Genomic DNA, 25153 nt, shown 5'->3' with positions numbered 1-25153 from the left:
AAGCCTTTTTTTATTTTTAAAGGAAAATATAACAAATCCACTTTAAATCCTTTAATTGCAATGCTTCAGCAGCCAGCATTTTTTAAAAGGAAATATGTGGAGTGTCTATATTGTAAATTGAGCCTTACACTGCAAGCCTTTACATGTCTACTCAGATGTAAATCCCATTGTATTCAATAGTGCTTACTCCCAGTTAACTGGGTAAAGACTGTGCAGTTCCACTGAGTTCAATCGGATTTACTCTCTGGTATGTTCCTTATCAGGGACGCAGGTGGCGCTGTGGGTTAAAGCCTCAGCGCCTAGGACTTGCCGATCGAAAGGTCGGCGGTTCGAATCCCTGCGGCGGGGTGCGCTCCCGCTGCTCGGTCCCAGCGCCTGCCAACCTAGCAGTTCGAAAGCACCTCCGGGTGCAAATAGATAAATAGGGACCGCTTACCAGCGGGAAGGTAAACGGCGTTTCCGTGTGCGGCTCTGGCTCGCCAGATGCAGCTTTGTCACGCTGGCCACGTGACCTGGAAGTGTCTCCGGACAGCGCTGGCCCCTGGCCTCTTAAGTGAGATGGGCGCACAACCCCAGAGTCTGTCAAGACTGGCCCGTACGGGCAGGGGTACCTTTACCTTTACCTTTATGTTCCTTATCATTCTCAGTTTCTATTACAGTGGAACCTTGGTTTTCGAACGTAATCTGTTCCGGAAGTCCGTTTGACTTCCAAAACGTTCAGAAGCCAAGGATCAAAGGGCTGTCAGCAAGTTCAATGGGGGAAATTGAGAAACGCGCCTCGGAAGCTGTTCAACTTCCAAGGCGCGTTCAGAAACAGAAGCATACATTTCCGGGTTTTGGGCATTCGGCTTCCGAAACGTTTGGCAGCCAAGACGTTTGAAAACCGAGGTTTGACTGTATTATTATTAGTAGTAGTAGCAGCAGCAGCAGCAGTATTTCCTGCCTTTTCCCCGACTCAAGGCTGATTACAGCTAAAATTTTATTTTGAAGGTGTTGTACCCGATGCCTTCCCTCACATATTTTTTTCTTTACAACATTCATTCGATGTAGGTTAGGCTGAGAGGTGGTAATTGGCTCAGGGTAACAGATGTATATGTGTATATGACATGTGTGTGGGGGAGATCAAACGCAGGAGAAGCTTCCTGATGTAGAATAGAACATTCCTATTTTCATCTGAGAAAAGTTGGAGAGTATGGGACTGTTTGTGTTCAGGAATAATTGGTAATACACAGGAGCAGTGTGCTTCAAAAATCCAGTATCAACAAAGGCCAGATAATGCAAGAAGCACTGAATACTGTAATATATATGTTGTTGTTTAGTCGTTTAGTCGTGTCCGACTCTTCGTGACCCCATGGACCAGTGCACGCCAGGCACTTCTGTCTTCCACTGCCTCCCGCAGTTTGGTCAAACTCATCTTAGTAGCTTCGAGAACACTATCCAACCATCTCGTCCTCTGTCGTCCCCTTTTCCTTGTGCCCTCCATCTTTTCCAACATCAGGGTCTTTTCCAGGGAGTCTTCTCTTCTCATGAAGTGGCCAAAGTATTGGAGCCTCAGCATATATAAGTTAACATATATAAGTTATGCAAATTAAACAAGCTGTGCGTAATTACTTACCTTTTGCATAATCAGTTTTGATGGTAAAGGACAAAGAGCTATGAGGAAAACTGTAACCACACCTTTAGTCTTTAGACATGCTTTCAAGCATCTGTTTTGCAACATTTGCTCTTTCTAAAAAAGAGATGCAAGATCCTTAGGAAGTCAGATTTTGCAACCAATTCCACAATATTCATATGCTGTTGTTGCTTCTGCAGAATTGTTAACATGCATGCAACCTTAAAATAGGGATGGCCAACATCAGCTTCTGATATATATTTATTTATTCATAAAGTTTATATGCCTCTGGATTGTAAAAAAAAAACAAGCAAACCCAACTACATCAAAGTGGTTTACGAAAGATAAAACTAAAATCTAGAAAAATTAACATAGGCAAGCAGTTAAAGACCTCTATTTGCTAGGCCCAGTATAAATACCAGAGCCTGGTTATAGCCTTCTGTGTAACTGTTGTGAAATAAGACTCAAGTTCAGCCTTGAAAAGGAGAATTCTTTCTAATGTGTGTAGCGTTTTGTCTGGCTCAACTACATTTGCCTGAGACTTTGAGCTAGTCATTTGGGAACATTGTGGAAACAGAGAAATGTAATTGAGGGGGGATTTGCTAAAGGTGAAGGAAAACAGAGGGTTAAAATCAGGGGTGGGGAACTAGATCCAGACAGCTGGCCAGTTTGTTAAACGTGCCCCCCCCCCCAAGCCAAGCTACCTTTTGGCAAGTTTTATAGACTGGCAGGGGCAGTCACCTGACATCACAATGGTGTCAGGTAATCCATTTCCTTCTACACAGTATGGAATCAAACTGTGCACACAAAGGCACAGCCTGCAAAGCATAGGCAATAAGCTGATTAATGGATCTTGCAAAGTGCTAGGCATGGGGCTTTGCAAGACAACAGTAAATGTTATATATTATAGACCAGGGGTGTCAAACTCAAATTCATCGGGGGCCGCATCAGCAGTTTGGTCACCCTCAAAGGGTCGTTTGTATCTGTAGGACTATGTGTCCACTCTTTATTATCATAAATTATTGTCACTGCATTCAATTATTACTGTTTTTTGTAATAATGTAGACGGTCCAGAAGGATGTTATGGTCGATTGTATCAAAGGCCGCTGAGAGATCCAGCAGAACTAGGAAACAAAGTTGTTTCCAGAGAAGCGGACACGGAGCAATGGCTCCAAACTACAAGAAAGAAGATTCCACCTAAACATTAGGAAGAACTTCCTGACAGTAAGAGCTGTTCGACAGTGGAATTTGCTGCCAAGGAGTGTGGTGGAGTCTCCTTCTTTGGAGGTCTTTAAGCAGAGGCTTGACAACCATATGTCAGGAGTGCTCTGATGGTGTTTCCTGCTTGGCAGGGGGTTGGACTCGATAGCCCTTGTGGTCTCTTCCAATTCTATGATTCTATGATTCTATGATTCTATAATGAGCCCTAATGAGACGATTGCTGCAATCCTATGTGCATTTACTTGAAACTCCTGTCGAAGAGAGTGAGGCTGGCTTCTGAGTAAACATACACGGCATGGGGCTGTAAATAAAATGTGTGTGTGTGTGTGAGAGAGAGAGAGAGCTCTGACAGAAAGGCATCAACATGCCTTGTGCACTCTCATTTTCCTTGGCTAATTCCCGTGCCCCCCCCCCATCTCGGAGTGCCATTGCATAGCGCAAAAGGCGAAAGAGCGCGAGCGCGCTGCCTGCAACTGGATCTCCGGCTTCTTCCTTTCCTTCCCCGAGGCGGGAGGGAGAGATCAAGGCGGAGCTGCTGGCAGGGCGGAGAGCAAGCCGCCCAATTGTGTGACCGAGTGATGGAAGGGCTGCAAGGAGCTGCGTCCGATCGCCTCCCAGGAATGTGCCAGCGGGACAGACATGTGCCGGAAGGAGTCCAACTTGTGGAGCTGAGATAGAGAGCCGGGCGCCAGATGGCCTTCCTCGCTTGGCTTGCCGCAAAATTGCAAGAGGAGGAGGAGGAGGAGGAGGAGGAGGAGGAAGGCGGCGGTGGGGGGCGGGGAGCGGAGGGGGTGCCAGGGAACACAGCCCCCTCCCATCATGGCCATCATCATCGCCGCCCCCACTTTACATTTATTTTAAGGGTGTTTGGAGTGTGCGCGCGCGCCTCTCTCTCTCTCTCCCACTCACCCCCCACCACCAGCCGCCCCATATTCCCAAAGAACAACTTGATCACGGGCATCGTCGGTCCTGGAAAGGCTGGCTGTGCAAAGATGGAGAGGGAGGCGAAATGAAGAGGAAGGGAAGCCCCGGGCTGGTGAAATCCAGCGCGGAGGAGAAGAGGATGCCTCCCGCAGGGCGAGTTAACATGCCAGGATCCAGCATCCCCGGAGAAGATCCAAGGCTGGAAAGGAAAAGAAGACGTAGAATTGCAGCGGAAAATTGTGTTTAATTTTAGGGTGGAATTGAAAAAGAGAATGAATTTACATTTAATTGGTTAAGAAGGGTTGCTGAATAATGGTTTAAAATTAAGGATGCAAAAAGGGAACGGTATGGGGAAGTCCGGGAAAAGAGGGTTATGGAAATAAGGTTAAGAATATATGAGTTTTTGTGTTTGTTTTTATGTTGTTTTTGTTTATGTTAAAAAATTTGGAAATTAATAAAAAATTTATTTTTTTTTTAAAAAAAAAGAAGATCCAAGGCTGGAATAAAAAAGTTTCTCCGAGGAGAAAGACTCCCCCTCCGCGGCGCGCAGAGACCTTACCTTCCGCTTGCTCTTTGTGAGCAGTGAGCGGGAGAGAGAAGCCAGCTGCCCGCCTCACTTTGGCCCCCGACGACGAAGGCGCAAGTTGAGAGACGCGGGGACATTTGATGCAGCAGCCACATCCTTAAGAGTGACGGGGGGAGGCGAGTAGGGAGCCGCACCATGAAAACTTTATTGTGTCAAAAAAACAAAAAAACAAAACCAGAATAAAAGGTGAAGGCCGGAGGCGGCTACACGGGCCACATGAGGAGGTCTGGCGGGCCGGATTTGGCCCGCGGGCCTTGTGTTTGACACCCGTGTTATAGACTGTTATGCTTTACATTTATTGTGTGAACATGCAAGCATGCAGGCTCCTGGAAGGCAGATCACATTTGCTATCTCTGGTCCTGCTGATGCCATGCTACTAATGTCTAAGCTATGATTTTGCTTAGTAGGAGTCACTTGAACTTGAGTTTGTCCTTGGTTTACAGCTTGTGGTTTGTCTGTAGGGAGAGGAACAATGACCTCATGTTCAGATGACATGCTACTAAGCCCCAGGTAGAAAGCAGCAGTAATACCAGGGAGGAGCTCACCTCTCTGGGAATCAGCACCCTTGCATGTTTGTGTGCTAAGCCATGGCTTGGCTTGGCATAATGTGTGAACTGAGTTACTGACTCCCAGCACAGTTACAGTAAACCAGCATAATTCAACCATAAATATTTCATGTTTAAATATGAACATCCATGCATACAGGTATTGCGTATCCCTGTGTAAAGACATAGACTCATCAAGCCCATTATTCATCTTGTAGGCAAAATAGTCCATTTTAGGATGCAGCTTGAAGTTCAGAAATTAGAAATTAGAAACATACCTGAAAATGCTTATTTATCATTTCGTCATTCTTTAAAACAGAATAGCATCTGCAAGACAAAGGAAAGCTTCAAAGTCTTATTTCCTTATTTTGTCTTATTTTGTTAAAAGCAGATGAATGTGTTCTGATCTGACTTCTTCTTTTTAGTGTCCCATAATGCATTCACATTTTTCCTTTTAGTACATTTTTTCCCCTGTTTCCACTTCATATGACAGTCTTTGCTAGAAATATATTTAAATGACCTTTTTCGGCAGCAGTAGGAGAGTACAAAACACTGGTGGAAATGTATTCAGCACTAAAGGTCACATTAGAAGTATATCAGGAATTGGAAGGAAATAGTTATTGAGCCCATATTTTCACCCATACAATTATATATTTAGCATAATTTGTATAATATACCAACATCATCTGTGTAAATTCCATCAAAAGTTGTTTTCCAATGCCCCAGAAATCAGCAGTCGTAACAATGATTTATACTTTTATATGCAGTGAAAAGTTGGTTTCTGTACAAGTTGCACAATATTTGAACACCTTGGTTTGTGTGGTGTAGTGGTTAAGAGCGGTAGTCTCGTTATCTGGGGAACCGGGTTCACGTCCTCCACATGCAGCTGCTGGGTGACCTTGGGCTAGTCACACTTCTTTGAAGTTTCTCAGCCCCACTCACCTCACAGAGTGTTTGTTGTGGGGGAGGAAGGGAAAGGAGAATGTTAGCCGCTTTGAGACTCCTTAAAGGGAGTGAAAGGCAGGATATCAAATCCAAACTACTCTTCTTCTTCTTCTTCTTCTTCTTCTTCTTCTTCTTCTTCTTCTTCGTCTTCTTGTCCAAAGACCACTGAACATAGCAGATTTTATGCCAATGGCCATTTCTGTAACCAAAACCCACCATTTTTTCCTTAACCATTCTCAGTATAGTTCAGGAATTTGCTCAGCTTGGCAGTGTTTCTGTCCCTAAGGCATGGGGGTGGTGGGGATTAGTGCCATGCATAGATTCTTGTCTTTCTTTCTCATCAGTTAGCAGAAGCAGCAAAAATTATGCAGATCGGTAAATAAATTGTAGAAGGCATTATGCAAAACAAGGGAAGTCATTCATCGGTCCCAGATTTGCATGATTCATGCTGGCTATAGGAACATGGGAAGCTTCCTTATAACAGAGTAAATCAATGGACCATCTTGCTCAGTACTGAACGCACCGACTACACAGATTTCGGGCAGGAAATATTCTAAGTTCCACTTAGAGATGCTGAAGATTGAACTAAGGACCTTCTGCATGCAAAGCACTGAGCTATGGCAGCATCCAGCTTTTGTTGCTAAATCTGACACACTAGTGCAGAGTTTTGCTTCTGTGCAGAGAACACAGCAGTAACGTTAAACTAATTTTAAGCTACTTCATTCAGAAGAATCTTTATTTTGCATCAGCCACCAGCCATAGCAATAAAATGAAATGTACTGAAAATAGAGGTGAAAACTTAACTATACAAAATGCATTTTGGAGGTGCACATCAATAATCAAATAATGGATCTTATTCTAATTGCCCCCACTAAAAACCTTGCAGTTTTTGCTGTCACCTGATCATCTGCTAAAAGAAAGGACACAGTAGCAATGGCTGAGCGACCCGGCATGGACAATAATAGAGGGGTAATAACCTCACTCCTCAAATCTTTGTAAAGAGTGCAAGCCAGAAACACATGTGGCACTGACTCAATACTGCCACCTCCGCATAGACATAACCGTTTTTCCAGTGGAATTTTTTTGAAATCGGCCCTCAAGTACAGCCGAAGGCAGTACATTCAATCTTGCGAAAGTGAAAGTGCGTCTGCATTTTGGAATTGTTAAATTTTGCAGATAGGGTGCCAAAGTGTCAAAATGTCACTCTATCATTGGGCAGGATAATGAGGTCAACCAAATAGCAGAATCTTTGGAAAACTTACCAGACTGGCCTCCAGTATCTCTAACTGAGGTCAATAACCTTATTTCACAGTTTAAAAATAATAATAAAGCACCAGGCTTAGACTATTTGCCCCCAGAACTCTTGAAATCTAACATCGACTGGTGGGCCTCCCTGCTGGCAGTAATACTATCATTTATTTATTCATCCGAGTAATTTCCTGAAGTTTGGGCCACAAAAGGGCTAGTTATATAGACGAATTAGCTTGCTACCTGTAATTAGCAAATTATATGCAAAGTATCTTTACAGTGACCTACTTGATTGGATAACTGGGGAAGCTATTCTTGCCGAAGATCAAGCAGGATTTCGACATGGCAGACCCACTGCTTTCTACTAGCTACTTCATCTGTTTTGGCTTCCTTCAGCTGGTTTGTTTGCAGTATAAACAAACCTCTTGGAAGGGCATGTATTGATTTTAGGCATTCTCTCTCCCCCCCCCCCCCCCCCTTTTGGTCACCACAAAGAGTCATTTTGTATTTAACGTCTTCTTAAGGAGAAAGAGAAACATTGTTTTCTGTAGGACTAATCTTATGACAGTGTACTGTTTACAGTGGTACCTCGGGTATGTAACCCGAGGTACCACTGAATATATTTCTATAGTTGTCTGTGTTCTTGCCCCTACAGATATACAAGATTTACGTTAAGAATTAATTATATGCTTGAACCGTGATTACAGACATCTTCATAGAATCACGGAATTGTAGAGTTGGGAAGAAACCACAGGGGTCATCTAATCTAACCTCCTGCAGTGCAGGAACTTTATGCCCAAGGTGGGTCTTGAACCCACAACGCTGAGATTAAGTGTCTCATGCTCTACCGACTGAGCTACTCCAGCTATCACCATCCCTTCCTCAACTTTACAATAAGCCTAATCATTTCTAACTTGCGATGGCTGCATCCTTCAAATCAGTCTAATTAAACCTGTGATCAGCAGCAATTTTTCCTGAAGTGCCACTTTGAAAAGGGCGCAAAGGTGGTGGAGTTCTGCTACTTTTATTTTGGTGACTGAGATTTTGCTATCTAATGTCTTTCCATGGGTCAGATCTGGCCCAGAGTCCCCTGTTTGCGACTTCAAGATTAAACCTGATTGCAAGTGAGCAAAGGTGCCTTTGCCTGTTTGTTTGATAGTGGTTGTAACTGCGGAAAGACACTGAATTTGATGCTGAGCTGGGCTGATTTCTGTGTATTAATTGGTACATGAATAGTAAAGTTCTTCTTCCGTGTTCACAAGCAAGTCTGTTTGATTTTTCTATCATTTCTTTCGCCGCAGTTCATAGATTGCTGAAAGTAAGAGACAAAAAGACCATGTTTTAAGGACCTGAACTGATTTTGCCATTGACTGATCATCCTGTGCAGCTCAGATTATTCAGCAGCCCAGTGTTAAAATTTCCTGTGTGGAAAACGAGTGACCTAAGATTATTTTTGAGGCTTTTAGATGTACAGATGAGAATGTTTAGGTTCATGTACGCATAACTTACTTTTATATTACTATAAGGTTAATGAAAGGAAGGGGTAGGAGGGAGCGCAGTAGTATTATCTCATTTTGAGAGATTGTGGGTTGTATCCATTGAAGTCACTCTGTTCGCACATGGACTTCTGCAACAAAACATGCCTCCAGATCTGTTCTGGGGTTTTCCCCTACCTTCCAGAGCAGATTTTTTGGGGAGGGAAAGAAAAAGAAAGAGAAAGAAAGAAAGAAAGAAAGAAAGAAAGAAAGAAAGAAAGGGTAAGTTCCATTAGACAAGTGGAAGCCCTTGCACAGAAGGAATGATTTCATTGGATACAGTAGGGGTGGACTTTGGTCTTTGAAATTTTAGCGGCGCCCTGTGAGAGGCCAAAATTCAGTTCTCCTCACCTCTCGCTTTCCGTTCTGCTCAGTTCACTATGACATAGTTGCAGTACAGTGGTGCCCCGCAAGACGAATGCCTCACAAGACGGAAAACTCGCTAGATGAAAGAGTTTTCCGTTTTGGAGGCGCTTCGCAAAACGAATTTCCTATGGGCTTGCTTCGCAAGACGAAAATATCTTGCGAGTTCCTGCGGGTCCGCCCCTTTTTCTAAGCCACTTATCCGCTAAGCCGCTAAAAGCCGCTAAACCACTAATAGCGCTAATCCGCTAAGCCATCAATGGGCTTGCTTCGCAAGACGAAAAAACCGCTAGACGAAGAGAATCGCGGAACAGATTCTTTTGGTCTCGCGAGGCACCACTGTAGTTGCAGCACCCTGCAGTGCCCCCTAGGCTCAGCACCCAGTATGGTGAAACTGGTCACGCTGCCCTAAATCGACCTCTGGACACAACCGTATATAAATCACTTTAGTAAATCCAACTTATTTACATTTGGCAAGCATAGATCTGTGTTACTTGCTGACTCTTTCTCTGGATGCAAGGCGGCTGCTGTTGTTTTTCCAAGTGTTCAGGTAGCCTGATGATTACTTTTAAGTATGAAGTGCACACCTCACTAAGCCCAGATGAACCATTATGAGGATATTCAATACGGCCGTACCTTGGAAGTCAAACGGAATCTGTTCCAGAAGTCCGTTCAACTTCCAAAACTTTCGAAAACCAAAGTGCGGCTTCTGGTTGGCTGCAGGAAGCCAACTTCCGGGGTTTGATCGTTTGGGAGCCAAAACATTCAAGAACTAGGCCCTTTGAAAACCATGGTATGACTGTATTCAGAATATAGTGGTACCTCGCGTTAATTACTTAATTTGTTCCGGAGGTTCATTCTTAACCTGAAATTGTTCTTAACCTGAAGCACCACTTTAGCTAATGGGGCCTCCTGCTGCCGCCGCGCCACCAGAGCACGATTTCTGTTCTCATCCTGAAGCAAAGTTCTTAACCTGAGGTACTATTTCTGGGTTAGCAAAGTCTGTAACCTGAAGCGTATGTAACCTGAAGCATATGTAACCTGAGGTACCACTGTATCGTGGGCTGAATGCATACCACCTTTCAGTTTTCTTTCTGTTGTATTTTGATATACACATTGGCACACCCAAATGTATTTATGTGTATAACTGATGCTTCACTATTACATTTTCACCTATGGAACTTGCACCAGATATGTGTTCATACTATGTTGCTTTTACAAACAAAATGAAAGTTAAGAGGCATAAATATTCCAACAGCCAGAGAAGCTGAACATCTGAAACTCTCTCTGACGTCTTTAGTTGTGGTTGTAAGTCCTTAGTATCTCATCTAGTCAGACTGGCCAAGCAAGGGCTGGTGGAGCTGGGAATTAAGGAAATTCGGGGCGGGTCACACTCTGAAACTCCCACAGCTATTGCAAATGAGATGAGCCATTCGCCTCTCAGTTTCTATAGGATGTTATTAAAACGTACTGCTGCTGTGTGAGGAGAGCTTTTCAGCAGGGAGCTACACTAAAAGCAGAAATATTAAGACTGGACTCTGTCTATGCAGGTAAGTTTAGCTGCACTGGGTAATCTAAGAAGTAAAAATGTTGTAAATGTTCAGCTCTTTTGACATCAAAAGTTGCAATGGAAGTTGTGGCACTGATTTGATATAAGAATTTGAATGCCAAGATGAATTACTTACCCATTACCTCAGTATTTTGCACTTTAACAGTTGCCAGACAGGATGCTCAGGTGGTTTCATACATAGGTCATGAGATTGATGTCCATTTCCTATTGTCAAAGTGCGAAGTATGGTGGTTAGAAGAGTACTGCTTCTGGATATATTGTGGGTTTGATCGTCGTGGCAAACCATTGCTGATAAAGCCATCCAAGTATAATCATAACCTTTTAAGGTTATGAATAATCAGCCATCTTACGGTCATGTGGAAATAAGTTCCATAGGCAAATGCTATATTTGGAAAATAATTTTTTGTTTCGTTTAGGTGGTGTTCCAACTAAATTTTTCTCAGAGTAGATCCATTGAAATGAACAAACATGACTTAAGTTAGGTCCATTTACCCCCAATGCGTATACTCTGATTAAAACTTAGTTGAATCCTACACCTTTTATTACATGTAGATGAACCTGAGATTTTTGTTTTAACTGTGTGCATGATGATCAGTTCCTTGCCTTGTTTAACTATTTTTCCCTATGTTCTACAGCTCTAGGCAATTCTACCTGAGGAGGCAAATATTGCAGACCATATTGTTTAGCAAAATATTATAAATGTATCATAGATGTAATGGAATATAGTATAGGAACTTCTAGCCTGTAGGACATATCTCGCACCCAAAAGTTGATAGAATTAAAACTATATAAATATATAAAATTTGTTTAAACCATAAAACTAGGGAAGATTGGTACTGTGTAACAGCATGTCTTCTTTTAAAGAAAGTAGTTTCTGAAAGCATTAAAAAAACCTGAAATCATCAAGCAGACTTGTGTGTGGGCTGCATACAAGGGCGAGACACTCAGACATACACCACCATCTATCTTCTGTCAGTTTCTCTTTTAAAGGAAGCTAATGCTGGCTGGCTCTACATATGCTGCAGAATGAGATGCTGGAATGCTGAGGTAATAGAGTGGACTGTATCCAGATTAGAGATGAACAATATGACTTTCAAATTCTCCTCTCTCTCACACATACAAAAATGAATCCCAACAAATAAGATAGTTTTGTGCAATCATTTCCTGCCGTGACCTCCAGCAGGAAGCTAGCAGATATTCATTTGGGGGCAGAGGTAAGGGGCAGGGAAACAATATTCCATTCTGCCTGAAAACACATTTAATATACAGTGGACGCTCAGGTTGCGAATGTGATCCGTGTGGGAGGCACGTTCACGACCCACAGTGCCGTGTCTGCGCACCCGCGAGTTGCAATTTGGCGCTTCTGCATATGCGCAAAGCATGATTGCCAAAACCTGGAAGTAGCCCGTTCCGGTACTTCTGGGTTTCGGTGCATCCGTAACCCGAAAACAAGCAACCTGAAGCGTATGTAATCCGAGGTATGACTGTAGAGCACATTAAGTCTGTGCTCTCATGTTATATTTTCTACAGTATTAACCTCATCTTCAACACTAAAACAGCTGAAATGTGCTGTTCCTCATACCCACTGAGTATAGGCCTCCAGTTAGAGGTAACATGCCATTGCAGACCTCTGCTAAGGTAAAAGTTGACCTTTCTGCCTAATGTTTAATTTTTCTAGATTTCTGGGTTACTGTGTCAGAAGAGCAATTTCACTGCATTTTGCATAGTGAACCGATAGATGCATGGCAGTAAATATAAGGCAAACTATGTTACAGAAAAATACGACACCAACATAATTCTTTGCTTTCAAATTCTTTTTAACAGGATTGCATCTTCAATGGCTGGGGAAAGATTGATCAAGTGGCTGAAATGAATATGAACACTATCCTGGAAGAGATTCTGATTAAAAGATCACAACAAAAGAAAAGGACATCTCCTTTAAATTACAAAGAGAGGCTTTTTGTGCTTACAAAATCCATGTTAGCGTATTATGAAGGTCGTGCAGAGGTAGGAAACCGGGTTTAAATTGCTCGTTTTTTGCCAATTTGTGTATTGGAGGTGGTGACTGCATGTTTGCTCTGCTGATTTAATATTTATGATGCTGAACTTTGCTACTTGTCATACTGAGTTCATCCAGTTGGTACCGGATGAAAGGATCATAACCTTTATCTTAGTAGTTTACCTTCTGTGTGCAGGGGCATACCTAGGGGTTAGCCAGGTTGCCGCTTGCCAAGGATGCAGGCCCAGTGGGGGCACACAAAAAATCGCACCTCTACGCTCTGGCTTGGAGTGGCTAGAACTCCTACTGCCCACACTTCCGCCCACTCCCTGAGCTGCTACTCTATGGCTCTGGGTGGCCAGGCAAGGTGCACAGGCTCCTCTGGGCACCTTTGTGGAGGAATCCAGTCATTGGTGTGGGCTGTCACAGCAGCCCTCCAGGGCCCCCTCTCCATTTGGTTGAAGTGTGAGTGGAGCACCCAGGGAGGCTGCACAGCAGAGTAGCAGTCCATTGAGGGAAGAAAGATGGAGAGTTGCAGGAGGAGGAAAAAGGAAGGGAGGAGGCAAAAGGAAAAGCAACGAGTAGAGGGAGGAAAGCAGGAAGGCAGGCAGATGGACTGATGGAGGAGAAGGGGGGAGGAGGAGCAGACCAGATCTGACCCCAAAGACCATGGAGGAAGTCACTGGCACAAAAGGCAAAAAAAGCAAATGTTTAAAGTTTCTGGTCCAAAGTCTCTTCTGGTTTTGGAGGTGCCGATCAGCTCCTTGCCAAGGCACAAGGAAGCTGAGGTATGCCTCTGTCTGTCTGAGATGAGTTAGATTGCACTGGCAAAGCTGGAAAATGCTTTGCTTGTTGCAAAATCAGTTGCCCTGAACAAAGGACTGAGCATCGAAATTGTAGCGGGCAGGAGGTAGAATAGGGAAATGGCAAGCTGATTCACTGCATTGTTTTATGGGGGGGGGGGGGAAAGAACTAGCTGGAGTTGAATATCATTTTCTTAAAATCATTTTTTTAAAAAGGGGGCTGTAACATTTATGGTTGTGAAATCACTTTGTATGTGACGTAGAACTTATCTCACATGACCGCATTACAGGACTGCGCCAAAGTGAAGTGGTACAGGTCAGTCAGTGACGCACTTACTGTAAATCCTGCCAGGGTTTGCTGAGAGTCAACATCCCAAAAGGGGTAACACGTTTGGAATCCTAAGGTCAGGTAGAAGCAAGCTAGACGAGGGTAAAGGAAAGCAGTGTACTCTAAGGCCCAAGAGGCAGAGTATGAAGAAAGAGCAGTAAGCAGCCAAGGTAGTTTAAATAATAAAAACAAAGAAGTAAATGTTACAAATTATAGGATAGTTCCCTCAGGAGGACTGGTGGTCCTTTTAGGAACTGATGGCATGGTGTCCCTGGTATGGGCTTATTCACTTCTGCCTTCCATCAGGGCTCAGAAGGTTAGGTAAAGTTAAAGGGACCCCTGACCATTAGGTCCAGTCGTGGCCGACTCTGGGGTTGCTGCGCTCATCTCGCTTTATTGGCCGAGGGAGCTGGCGTACAGCTTCTGGGTCATGTGGCCAGCATGACTAAGTCGCTTCTGGCGAACCAGAGCATCGCACGGAAACGCCATTTACCTTCCCGCTGGAGCAGTACCTATTTATCTGCTTGCACTTTGATGTGCTTTTGAACTGCTAGGTTGGCAGGAGCAGGGACCAAGGAACGGGAGCTCACCTCGTCGTGGGGATTCGAACTGCCGACCTTTTGGTCAGCAAGTCCTGGGCTTTGTGGTTTAACCCACAGTGCCCCCCGCGTCCCACACAGAAGGTTAAGGGGAGGCTTTTTATAGCCAACTTTAACAGCACTCGCAGATTGTGGGACTTTAAACGCATCACTGGGTAGTACAGTACAGCCTGCAACTCCTTCAGCAGACGTGGTAAGGCACTGGAGAAAAGCATGTCCTGATTCAAAACCCACAGAGCCTTACAAACCCTTATTAACGTTTAAATAGTGGGTTGCGTAATCTGCGTTGCTATGGAAAGAATAGTGGCAAATGGGCCGTTCCCCCTTCTTCCCCTCCCTGCTTGAACCCTTGTCCCAGGAGGTTTCGTATGCTCTGTACAGGCATGCGAATCCTGCCCATGGAGCTGCCGGGTACCTTTCTCCCCCTCTTGTGCTGTGCTCCAAAAACAATGGTTGTGATGGGTGTAAGGGGATTCATAACACTTCCAGTAGGGATGCCTGAGGCCTGGCAGTATTCATGAAAATCATTTACACACCATTTCCCACTCAAGGAACCTGAAGCAGTTTACAGAATAAAATTCTAACACTCAAATGTTAAAAACATATAAAATTAAATAATATACATAAAATCAACAGGAAGCAATAAACAACACCAGGGAGATACAGTGTTTAAAATAGGCCAATAAGCTAGTTGCAAAAAAATGTGTTTTTATCCGTGGGTGCCTCCTGTATAGCAGGAGCAGAACATTCCAAAGAGTGAGCGTTCCACAGAGAAGAACTGTTTCTGTGTCATCGCCAAGCAACATGTTGTAAAATGTGGCCCCACTAGCAAGGCCTCGTGTGAGGATCTTAACACCCTAGTAGATCTGTATAGCACAGAGGTGATGGTTTATGTACCCTGGTCCCAGGTTTATGACTTCACAGGCCAGCAAAAAATCCTTGAAAATGGCCCAGTAGAACGGTTGGCCAGCACAGTGCATGACTAGGCTTCAGCTTCCAAACCAATCCCAAGGCCAGCCCCATAGAGAGCACAGGAGAGCAGTCAAGAAGTTAGATCACCTGTGCTTAGCTGTGCTCTTTGAAAGCTTATTATTATTCCACAGCATTCAGGAGTCCATTGGATCCCATAAATTTCTGGGGCAGAAATGGGTTCCCCACCCTAGCAAGGGCAGGGGGACTGGAATCGCAAACCTGAACTTCACCAGATAGTGGTCTGACCATGACAGTGGGGTAATTTGAACCCTTCCACCTAATATCCAGGACTGCTGCCCTTCACATGAGGCATGGAATAAATTGAGGGGATGATTTTTTCCCATTGGCCCAATGACCACTTGACACAGCCCCATGGCTGTCATGGAGGCCATGAAGCCCCAAGACAGCCCAGTCAAGACAGCCTCAGTATGAATACTGAAGTACCCCATAACCTATTGATGGCTATACTAGTGGGGCTGATGAACTGGGAGTGTTTTGATGTCACCATGTGAGTGCAGGGGATATACTGTGGGCATCCCTGACACTGTGAGCTCTTGACCTCTCTCCAGTTGTGTATGGTATGTGGACATTGGCACTGGTAATCCCTGATTGGTTGGCACTGGCAGTATTTTCAAGTACAAACTAAGGAAGAAACTGGGGAACTACTGAGACTATAAAGTAAGACAGAAAAAGCAGGGACAACTGGAATACCTACACAGTATTCTTCGTTTGTGCAGCTACATTATTGTATGCAGAATGTGTTTCAAAATGGAAAATGATTACTTAGTACTGAAACTTCACAAGGGCATTGATGTAAGAGCTTGTGCTGAGCAGTGCCTGGTTGGATGGATGCAACCCAAGACCAAGAAACTAAAGCTAAAAATTCACAAGGGATTTAATTTTTCATGGGGTGGGGAGAGCATCTTAAGTTAAATGTGCATGGTATCTTCCAGATGTCAGTAGTTCTGTATTGGGAGGCTGAGGAGCAAGGAAACATGTTTTCTGGAGAATTAAGACAACAAATCCATTTTTAAATTGTGAAGAAAAAGAATTGTTATGTCAACTAAGCAGAGCTGTGCTGGTGCAGATGTACTCTGTGTGTTGTTATAATGTGAGAGCCATTTAAACCAGAGGCTTCAAAGTGATTTTGCATATTTTGAAAAGGAAATGCTGATTTGAGGGTTCACTCCTATGCCTGCTTTCCTGTATGTAAAGGTGAAACATGCATAGGATTCTGTTGGCTAAAGCATTTCATAGGTCCTGCTTTTCAGAGGATTTAGTGTGGGTTAAACCACAGAGCCTAGGACTTGCTGATCAGAAGGTTGGCGGTTCAAATCCCCACGACAGGGTAAGCTCCTGTTGCTCAGTCCCTGCTCCTGCCAACCTAGCAATTCGAAAGCACGTCAAAGTGCAAGTAGATAAATAGGTACCGTTCCGGCAGGAAGGTAAACAGCGTTTCCGTGTGCTGCTCTGGTTCTCCAGAAGTGGCTTAGTCATGCTGGCCACATGACCCAGAAGCTGTATGCCGTCTCCCTCGGCCAATAAAGCGAGATGAGCGCCGCAACCCCAGAGTCGGCCACGACTGGACCTAATGGTCAGGGGTCCCTTTACCTTTAGTGCAGCTCAATGAAATGCTGGTGTTTGACAGATGCTGTCCCAGTGCTGGAGTCTCAAAGCCATATGCATTTTAATCAAAATATTTGGATCCTTCTTTTCTATCCAAGGTGGCAGTCATTGTAGTTTTCTTTAAAAGCAATTCCAGCATGAAATCAAGCACTTTCCCCCTTCTCCAGTAGAAATAACTCCCCGGCAATCAGCACAGCAGATGTAGAGCCTCTGATTTGAAACAGGCCCTCATGCAGTTCTGCATTTGCAGGCAACAGTAAGCCAGACTTTCTGGCCTATCATGGTGTACCAAGAACAAGCAGCATGCTAGGACATGCTGCCCAAACACTCCCTTTTCACACTCCGCTGGTGTAAGTGGGACAAACAAACCTTGATCTGAACCAGTGATTGCGGTTCGTGACTTCCTAACAAGCCATGGTCACTGGCCAACACGAAGCCAGCCGTGGTTTGTTGCTGGCTTTCTGATTTTGGCTTGTTAGGGAGCAATGAACCACAATCTCCGCTTTAGATGTCATGGTAAGCCAAGGCTTCCTGGTTTGTTTAGCCTGTTTCCACCAGGGGAGAATTGAAGCTGGAACAGGGCAGCCTGTGGCAGCATGTTGCTCATTCCTGTTAAGCCACAATCAGCCAGAAAATCTGGCTTATCTTAATGTCTGAATGCAGAGTGTGTATACGTAGTCACTTAAAAAATGTCAGCATGTTCAGTGCAGGTTGAGCCAGCTGTCCGATATTTTACTGCCACAAACCTGCTTTTGTTTTGCAAATAGTAATCTGTGCATTTATCTTTCTCATGGTCCTCCTTTGGTCTAGAAAGGGAACTGCTTGGTCTAGGAAAGGAACTTTGAAGCTTCTATGATAATTACCTTGGTAAACAACAACAAAAGCAGATGGGGAGAAGGCTTTGAAAGGTCTCCATTGCACTGGGTGTGTGGGTTGGTTCTAGTTATGAGGAAAGGCACTTTGCACAATGCTCAGATACCCTTTGTTTTCTCAGATTCTTCATTCATAGAAAACAAATGCTGATGCAAAACTAGAAATCCAGTGCATAGCTAGGAAAAGAATGCAGATGTTGCTGGACTCTTTAACTCCCACAATGAAAGCTGGAGACCAGCAGCGTTTGGAGGGCCACAGACCCCCCATTTCTGTTTTAAATTAGCAACAAAATCATGGTGGATCTTTTTCAGGGAGCTCCCATGTTTCTTAGTAACCAAAACCACAGGCTTTCCAGAGATGAATAGAAAGCTGCTTTTGTAAATTTTGGCCTAGCAGTCAGTGGTGGGACTCGCATTATGGGGGCCCTGAATCTTGAGCCGTTATGTGGGCTCCTTCACAACCATCAGCGAGGTCTGGGTAACCACCATTATCTTCTTCAGTGGGGTTGTTCGATGACAGATCACCGCATTATTATTTTTTAACGATTAACTACTAGATCTCAGATTTTGATTAGATTTACTGTGCTGGATTATCTCACATCTCAAAGCCACTGATGTGAATAAAAAAATTCCTATGCCTTATAGTTTTTGAGTTATGGAGGGGGTGAAAATTAGGGAAATGTTATATATGCATGCATTTTGCATCAAAGAATGATGAATTTGGGTCTAAAATTTTAAGTAATGTGGACTAAAGTCACTTCTGGAGGCCGTCTGGAGTTTCAGGGCTCCTAATCTTAAACTTCATTACTTTCATAGTAGATCCGCCCCTGCCAGCAGTTAGCAAAAATACTGCAAATGTCAAAGGTAGGATTCAGTGGCTTAGCCAAGCTGCTGTTTTCATAGTACTGGTGACACAAATCCGTTGTAAACACAGCAACATAATTAAGGCAAATATATAATGGGTTTGTATCTCTAGTGCTGGCAAAAGTGGCTGCTCTGTTTTCACTGTCATCTTCTTATGTTTTCAAAACAGTGCAAAGCCTTGAAATAACAGTACTATGCATTGTATCTGTCCACTTTCCTCCAAGTTCAGTAATGCTTCAGTAACGCTGAGAGGCTAATAATATCATTAGACATTACTGTTCCCAGACAGTGAGGTCTGGGGCAGGCATAGGCAAACTTGGCCCTCCAGGTGTTTTGGGACTACAACTCCCATCATCCTTAGCTAACAGGACCAGTGGTCAAGGATGATGGGAGTTGTAGCCCCAAAACATCTGGAGGGCCGAGTTTGCCTATGCCTGGTCCAGGGCTTTAGTTTTCATTCAGGTGACAGATCACTTGTACTTAATTGTGTCTTTATAATAACAGTAGATATATAGTACACCCGCCCCAAAGTGAGACCTGGGTTCCCCCTTCTTCATTCACTAAGTCCCAGGAATGTTGTACCTAAATCCTGGGTGCCAATCCCCTGGACTATAGCAGGGTGCCAAATAACCGGGCCAAAACAACCTTGCAAGGTAGAGCTGTTGCGCTGCCCCCACCCGCTTGCTTCCCAGCCTGAGCCAGGGGAATATTGTGTTTCTGGAAATCCATGGGATTCATGAAAACAACAGCCAAACAGACAAGCCTTCTGAGCTCCAAGCCCACAAATTACTTGGTAGCATTGTACCAGTCAAGTACCAATTTAGAGCTAGATTTATTTAAGAAGCCACACCAAGATAAACGAAGCAATTTCCTAAGGAGATTATAGGCATAGGAACATAGTACCCATAAGAAGACAATTAAGAAAAAGGCTAATAGTGTAAAAATACAGTTGAGAATTTAAGTACAGCTGTACCTTGGTTCTCAAACGGCTTAGTTGTCAAACAAATCGGCTCCCAAATGCCACAAACCTGGAAGTGTTGCGGTCTGCAAATGTTTTTTGGAAGCCGAACATCCGACACGGCTTCTGCTTGAGTGCAGAAAGCTCTTGCAGCCAATCGGAAGCTGCGCCTTGGTTTTTGAACAGTTTTGGGAGTCGAACAGACTCCTGGAATGGATTAAGTTCAAGAAAAGAGGTACCACTGTACTGTACAGAATGGAAAACAACAAAGCTAGCTTGCCTCACCCTAGCACTAACTGTTAGAGTCACTTAACCAGGAAGCAGCAGAATTTTAAGGTCATATATATATATAATAAATGTTCATAAATATACCAATGTCTGGAGCAGCAGAGGAAGACCTTCCTGAAACCATTTTGACTCCCTGAAACCATTTTAACTCCCAAACTGACCAAATGTTTTCTCTGCAAGGAGGGAGGGGGTGGGGGAACTTTCCCATTATCTCAGGAAGTGGGTGATCACCATTTCAGAGGAATGGGCGGACTACCAGGAGAGGCAATCAGATAAGGCATTATCAGAAAACCCGCTAGACAGGAAAAACAACAACACTCAAATTTCTGTTGTAGACCGCCTTTTCTGTGATGTAGGTATGATGTTTGTGGGGGGTGGTCTTGGGTTACACCCCTTCTGTGATGTATATGTGATGTATGGAGGGGTGGTCTTGAGCTCCAAGGCAGGGAATTTAAAATGTCTATATAAGGGCAGGCACACCGTTGTTCTAGGTCCTCCTCCTTTCCTGCATGTGAGGGGAGCACCCTGTTGCAACAGATCAATAAAGATCAGGCTTACTAGCTGCTTTGCTTCTCAATATTCTCTGGTTGGCCTCTGTTAATTTCTCCTACCAATAGGGAACCCACGTAAGGACTCTATATGGGCTTTTGGATACCCCATAAGGGAAGAAGGGCAGATTTTGTTTACAACAGATGGTGACGCATGAAGGGACATTTGGTTGCCCGGTTTCTGGGAGCGAGGAAGGATTGGTGATCCTGCGCACGCCAGGCAGTTTGCCAGGAGAAGCCACCAGTCCTCCAGCGATCCCAGGGCCTGGAAATAACTGGAGGTCCAGCGGGGTTAACAAGAGGAAGCAAAGCTCAATCAGGCCGGCCTTAAACAACCAGTCAAGAGATCCCAGGATCGCCAGGAACAGCGCATGCAGAAGTGATTATAAGTAGGAAACACGGGTAGTGGGTTGGGTTCTCTAAACCACAGCAGCCAAAATTCTTATACCAACAACATATAGGTGTTGCAATCCACAATATCCATACCAAATGAGGCACCTGATAGAAGATCAGAACCATTTTTATAAGAAAAGGTCTGGATACAAGAGGCAGTTGTTGCTTAGCCCATCAGTGCCTAAGAATAATTTCTACTGCTAGAGGGTGTATGTGCACGTTCACCACTGAGACACCTGAGTTAATTTCTGCCACAGGGTGGCAAGAAGGAACTAATTAATAGGACTTTCCTCCCCAGTGAGTACTCTGAAACCTGAGCTAAAAGCCATTTTAAAATAGGCATTCTGAATTGGTTTGCCTTCATGCTTGCCTTCTGGCCACCGTGGTGAAGCTTGAGTTCATGCTCTTTTCCTCCGTTTTAATGCACCAGAGAAAGAAACTAGAAGTTTATGGTTTTAAACTCACCACAGTTCCTAGCGAAACTAAGCTTTAGCCTTTGTTGGTCTCAAACCAGTATTGAAATAAACTGCTATTTAAATAAGCCACAGTTTTCCAAGATCCAGTGGCATGGAATCTGTAGTTAGTTCAAAATCAGAAACATATTCTTTCAATCCCTTCCTCTTGTGTGCTAATAAGGATTGATGAGTGTAGATCATGTAAACAGAGACTTGCAACTCTTTCAGATAGCAGAGAGCCTTGTCTGAACTGAGCCTTTTATATCTACTCAAATTAAAATAAAATGATTTTCTCCACCTTCAACCCCGGCACACACACGTTGAAGGTGCATTGCCAGTCATTAAAAAGCTTCATTTGATAACCCCAACAAAGGAAGCATCAACCAACCCACTGTGATTATTAACAAGCTGTCAGTTTAACAATGGATGGTCATCCAGCATCTGTAATAAAACTAAGAAAAGTTGCTGCCAGTCTGTTTGCTCATTCTGAAGTGGTCCATTGATCTTGTGTGGGTCATAATTCACCTGAATTGAATCAGGTGAATCTGCTTTGGAAATTGAATAGGGTGAGATGGTATATTACACCGGTAAAACTTGCAAAAATGTATAAAACATGTAAGAAATGTTGGAAATGTAAAGAAAAGGATGGCACTTTTTACCATATGTGGTGGGAATGTAAGAAAGTGAAGAGCTTCTGGGAATTGATATATAATGAATTGAAGAAAATGTTGAAATATACATTTGTTAAGAAACCAGAGGCCTTTCTTTTAGGAATTATAGGAAATGAAATAAATAGAAAGGATTGTAAACTTTTCCAATATGCAGTAACAGTGGCAAGAATATTACTGGCCCAGAAATGGAAACAGGAACAAGTACCAACATTGGAGGAGTGGAGAATGAAGCTGATGGACTATGCAGAACTTGATAAACTGACAGGGAAGATCAGATATCTACGAGATCAAAAGTTTATTGAGGACTGGGGAAAGCTAGTGGAGTATTGGGAATGTATAAGTGATAATGAAATAACGTTAGTGGCATTTAAAGAAGCTCTGTAAAAACCTAAGAAATATTGTAAGAAAGAAAAACAGGTGTGGAAGGGTATGTTAAAAGGCAATAGCAAATTTAGGAAATGTGTAATTAAAAATTAGAGAGGCTGAAGGAAGTCCAAAAACGAGAAAATTTGTTAAAGTTGTAATGTGGTGTGATATGTATTTTTCTTGATGAAAATTAATAAAAAATATTATTTTTTAAAAAAGGAAATTGAATAGGGTGGGTTCCTCCTCCATCTCAAATAATAGCATGTAACTTATTGTATATCGGATGCCATATTGGAAATACTACATGGTGAGGAATTAATCTTCTTTGCTTTCTTGAGAACATTGTGGGTGGCTTGACAATGAGTGGCAGCACCTATGCTGTACAAATTTTACTCTGTTTCTGTTCGTTAATATAATTATCCCTGTAAAATATCCTGGGACTCCTTTGGAGTTCATCAGCAGGATAAAATCGCTGATTCTTCGTGAGATCAGCTTCCCTGAAATATTTTTTCGTCCACCATCTTCAATATGTAGCTGTCCAGGTGTGTGTTAGGCTTCTCCTGGGATGTGCTTCTTGAATGTGCCTTGGATCGCTCCCCAGAGTCATCAGCAGACTGTACAGGCTTCTCAGCAGACAAATCAACACAAAGTTTACCCAGGATACTGCTGTCCAATATAAAAGCATCCATTAACAATAGCAAGCTTTCTCTTCCCCACTCCACCGCCACGTGTGTGTTTTAAAGCAGAGATTGGGAAATCTATAGTGCACCAGAATTTGCTGGGCTACAGTTCCCATCTTCCTTGACAGCTGGCTATGCTGGTTGGGGCTAATGGCTGTTGGAGCCCAGCGATATCTCAAAAGGGTCACAGGTCCCTTGTGTTGAAAAATGGGTCCGCATAGCCATATATGTGCTCATATAAGGGATGAAAGCACGTTATTTTCATTGGAATGAGATTAACTGGACCCCAAACTACTTGTCAGGGGGGAAAAACCTGTAGTAAAACAATCTAAAATAATGCTAACATGCAGAGTTGTTCCTTGACATTTCCCATAAAGTTTGCTGATGCTGATATGTGTGCAACTTGAGGTGTTTTATTCATTTATTTTTAAGAACTGTAGGCTGTGTTTCTCATGCGTATTTTTAGCTTTATCTAGATTCATGCATCCTGACATACTTCCTGATTCTGAGCAGTGAAGCGAGAACACTGAGTTCACACTTTTTGCTTCTCGGCCTTGCGTTGCTCCTAAACGGTTTTATTTGGATTTTCTTGATTGAGCATGCGACAAACGCAGTTTACGAATATTTTCAAAGAGACTTTTCAACGACAATGCTGAAGTGTAGCAGAGTGGAAAGACAACAGCCTTTCTAAACAGGGTGAAAGTTTTGTCACTTCAAACAAATGTTTGCTGGGTGTACATTCCCACACAGGAATTGTACTGCAAAGTAATGCAATACGTCATTGACTGAGGCTGAGGGCTGGGTGTGGCTGGCTGTTATAGCCAGGGAGTCAACCAGAGGGAAGAAGTTTTCCTTCTGGTCCATTGTCTAAATCGTGCCCCAAAGCTTGCCTGTAATTGGCTGCAACCACGGAGGAACCCCAGCAGCCAGCACAACTGGCAGAGGAGGAGATTCTGCCCTTCTCTGGCCATGCTGAAGCCAGAATTTTCCCCCAACCACAGCTGCACCAGGCTACAACCCTCACTCCCCACCAGCCAACAGATAAACAGCTATTCCCACATAGAGTAGGAGTTGTACAACAGACTTTAAATGGTTCATAAGATTTCAGAGCATTGCTTGAATGGTTCATAAGATTTCAGAGCATTGCTTGAATTCTTGCTAGATGTGCATTGGATTTTTAAAAGGGTGAAATGAAATATCCGGGAGCAACGCGTTAAAGCCATGTAAAGTGTATATAGTAAATGGAAAAAAGGTGCATATTTATTGCCACCAACTATTGTGTGGAAAGATTTTGTGTACTGCTCCATTCTTTGTTGTGAATTGGGTGTTAACATGTGCACCAACAGCTTTTATTTTCCCTTTCCTCTGGTTTTGGTCCTTTATGATCATATAAATTTACACATGTTTCGAGGGATGCTTTCCGTCTTCATAACTGGACCACTTCCAGAAGACCTGCAAAAGGAACAGTCATCCTGTACTTGTACAAAATTTGTTCCATAGTTATACTATGTCCGCTATTTACTGAAGATTCGGTCTAGTTTTTTATTAATAGTTTCTTAATTGAATTTTTCAAAAAGAAACAAAAACAGTCAAACCGTGCAAACTAAATAATTTGTGAGGAAGTTCTATGACACTGAACCAAACCATTGTTATTCCACACTTTGGGCCATATTTCCCCCTCACTTTCCTTACTGCAAAAAATTACATTTTTGGGGGGAAAATATTTGTTGGACTTATTTGCCATGCCCACTTGAATTATGCAACCTTAATTTTCTGGCATGTGATTGAATCTCGCTTGCACGATAGCAACAATCTTAACTTAAACTTAGTTAATATGATTAGACAGCAAATAATATTGTTGCTTAAAATATTGACTTATGAAAGTTTAAGACACATGGCTAGTTGTGGATCAGACATTGGTATGCAGAAATCTTCTTGACATACTTGTGTCAGTCTCTGAAGAATGAATCATTATAAATTCATTTATGGGAGTCACTTGCAAGAACACTCCTAGTAATGAAAATTGCACAAAGAAATGACTTCAATAATCTGAGTAAGAAATTTAACCCTATGAGGGTTTTTTACTGTGTCTTCAGCAGTCGTTGACTGCTATCAGTAATTATGATGCATTTGTGCTCCACCTTCAGGAATGTCAAAGCCATTGAGCAATGTGTTGTTAAGT

At 43.3% G+C, this 25153-nt stretch overlaps 1 protein-coding gene across 5 annotated transcripts in view; it reads left to right on the top strand.

The window, feature by feature from the left end:
- The window catches only part of TEC (tec protein tyrosine kinase), an 80534-nt gene that overhangs the window by 31018 nt on the left and 24363 nt on the right, over window positions 1–25153 (top strand). For 4 of the 5 annotated variants that reach the window (XM_079989717.1, XM_079989716.1, XM_079989718.1 and 1 more), the window contains one exon: window positions 12374–12556. In XM_079989717.1, coding sequence (XP_079845843.1) covers window positions 12419–12556 — 138 coding nt within the window. In that variant the 5' untranslated portion in view covers window positions 12374–12418. Of the gene's footprint in view, window positions 1–10422; window positions 10530–12373; window positions 12557–25153 lie in introns of those variants that run through there. The other variant, XM_079989715.1, reaches the window with a different exon arrangement.

Source organism: Podarcis cretensis (genome assembly GCF_951804945.1).
Source record: "Podarcis cretensis genome assembly, chromosome: 9".
NCBI classification, from domain to species: domain Eukaryota; kingdom Metazoa; phylum Chordata; class Lepidosauria; order Squamata; family Lacertidae; genus Podarcis; species Podarcis cretensis.
This window is presented reverse-complemented; position numbering and strand designations above follow the sequence as displayed.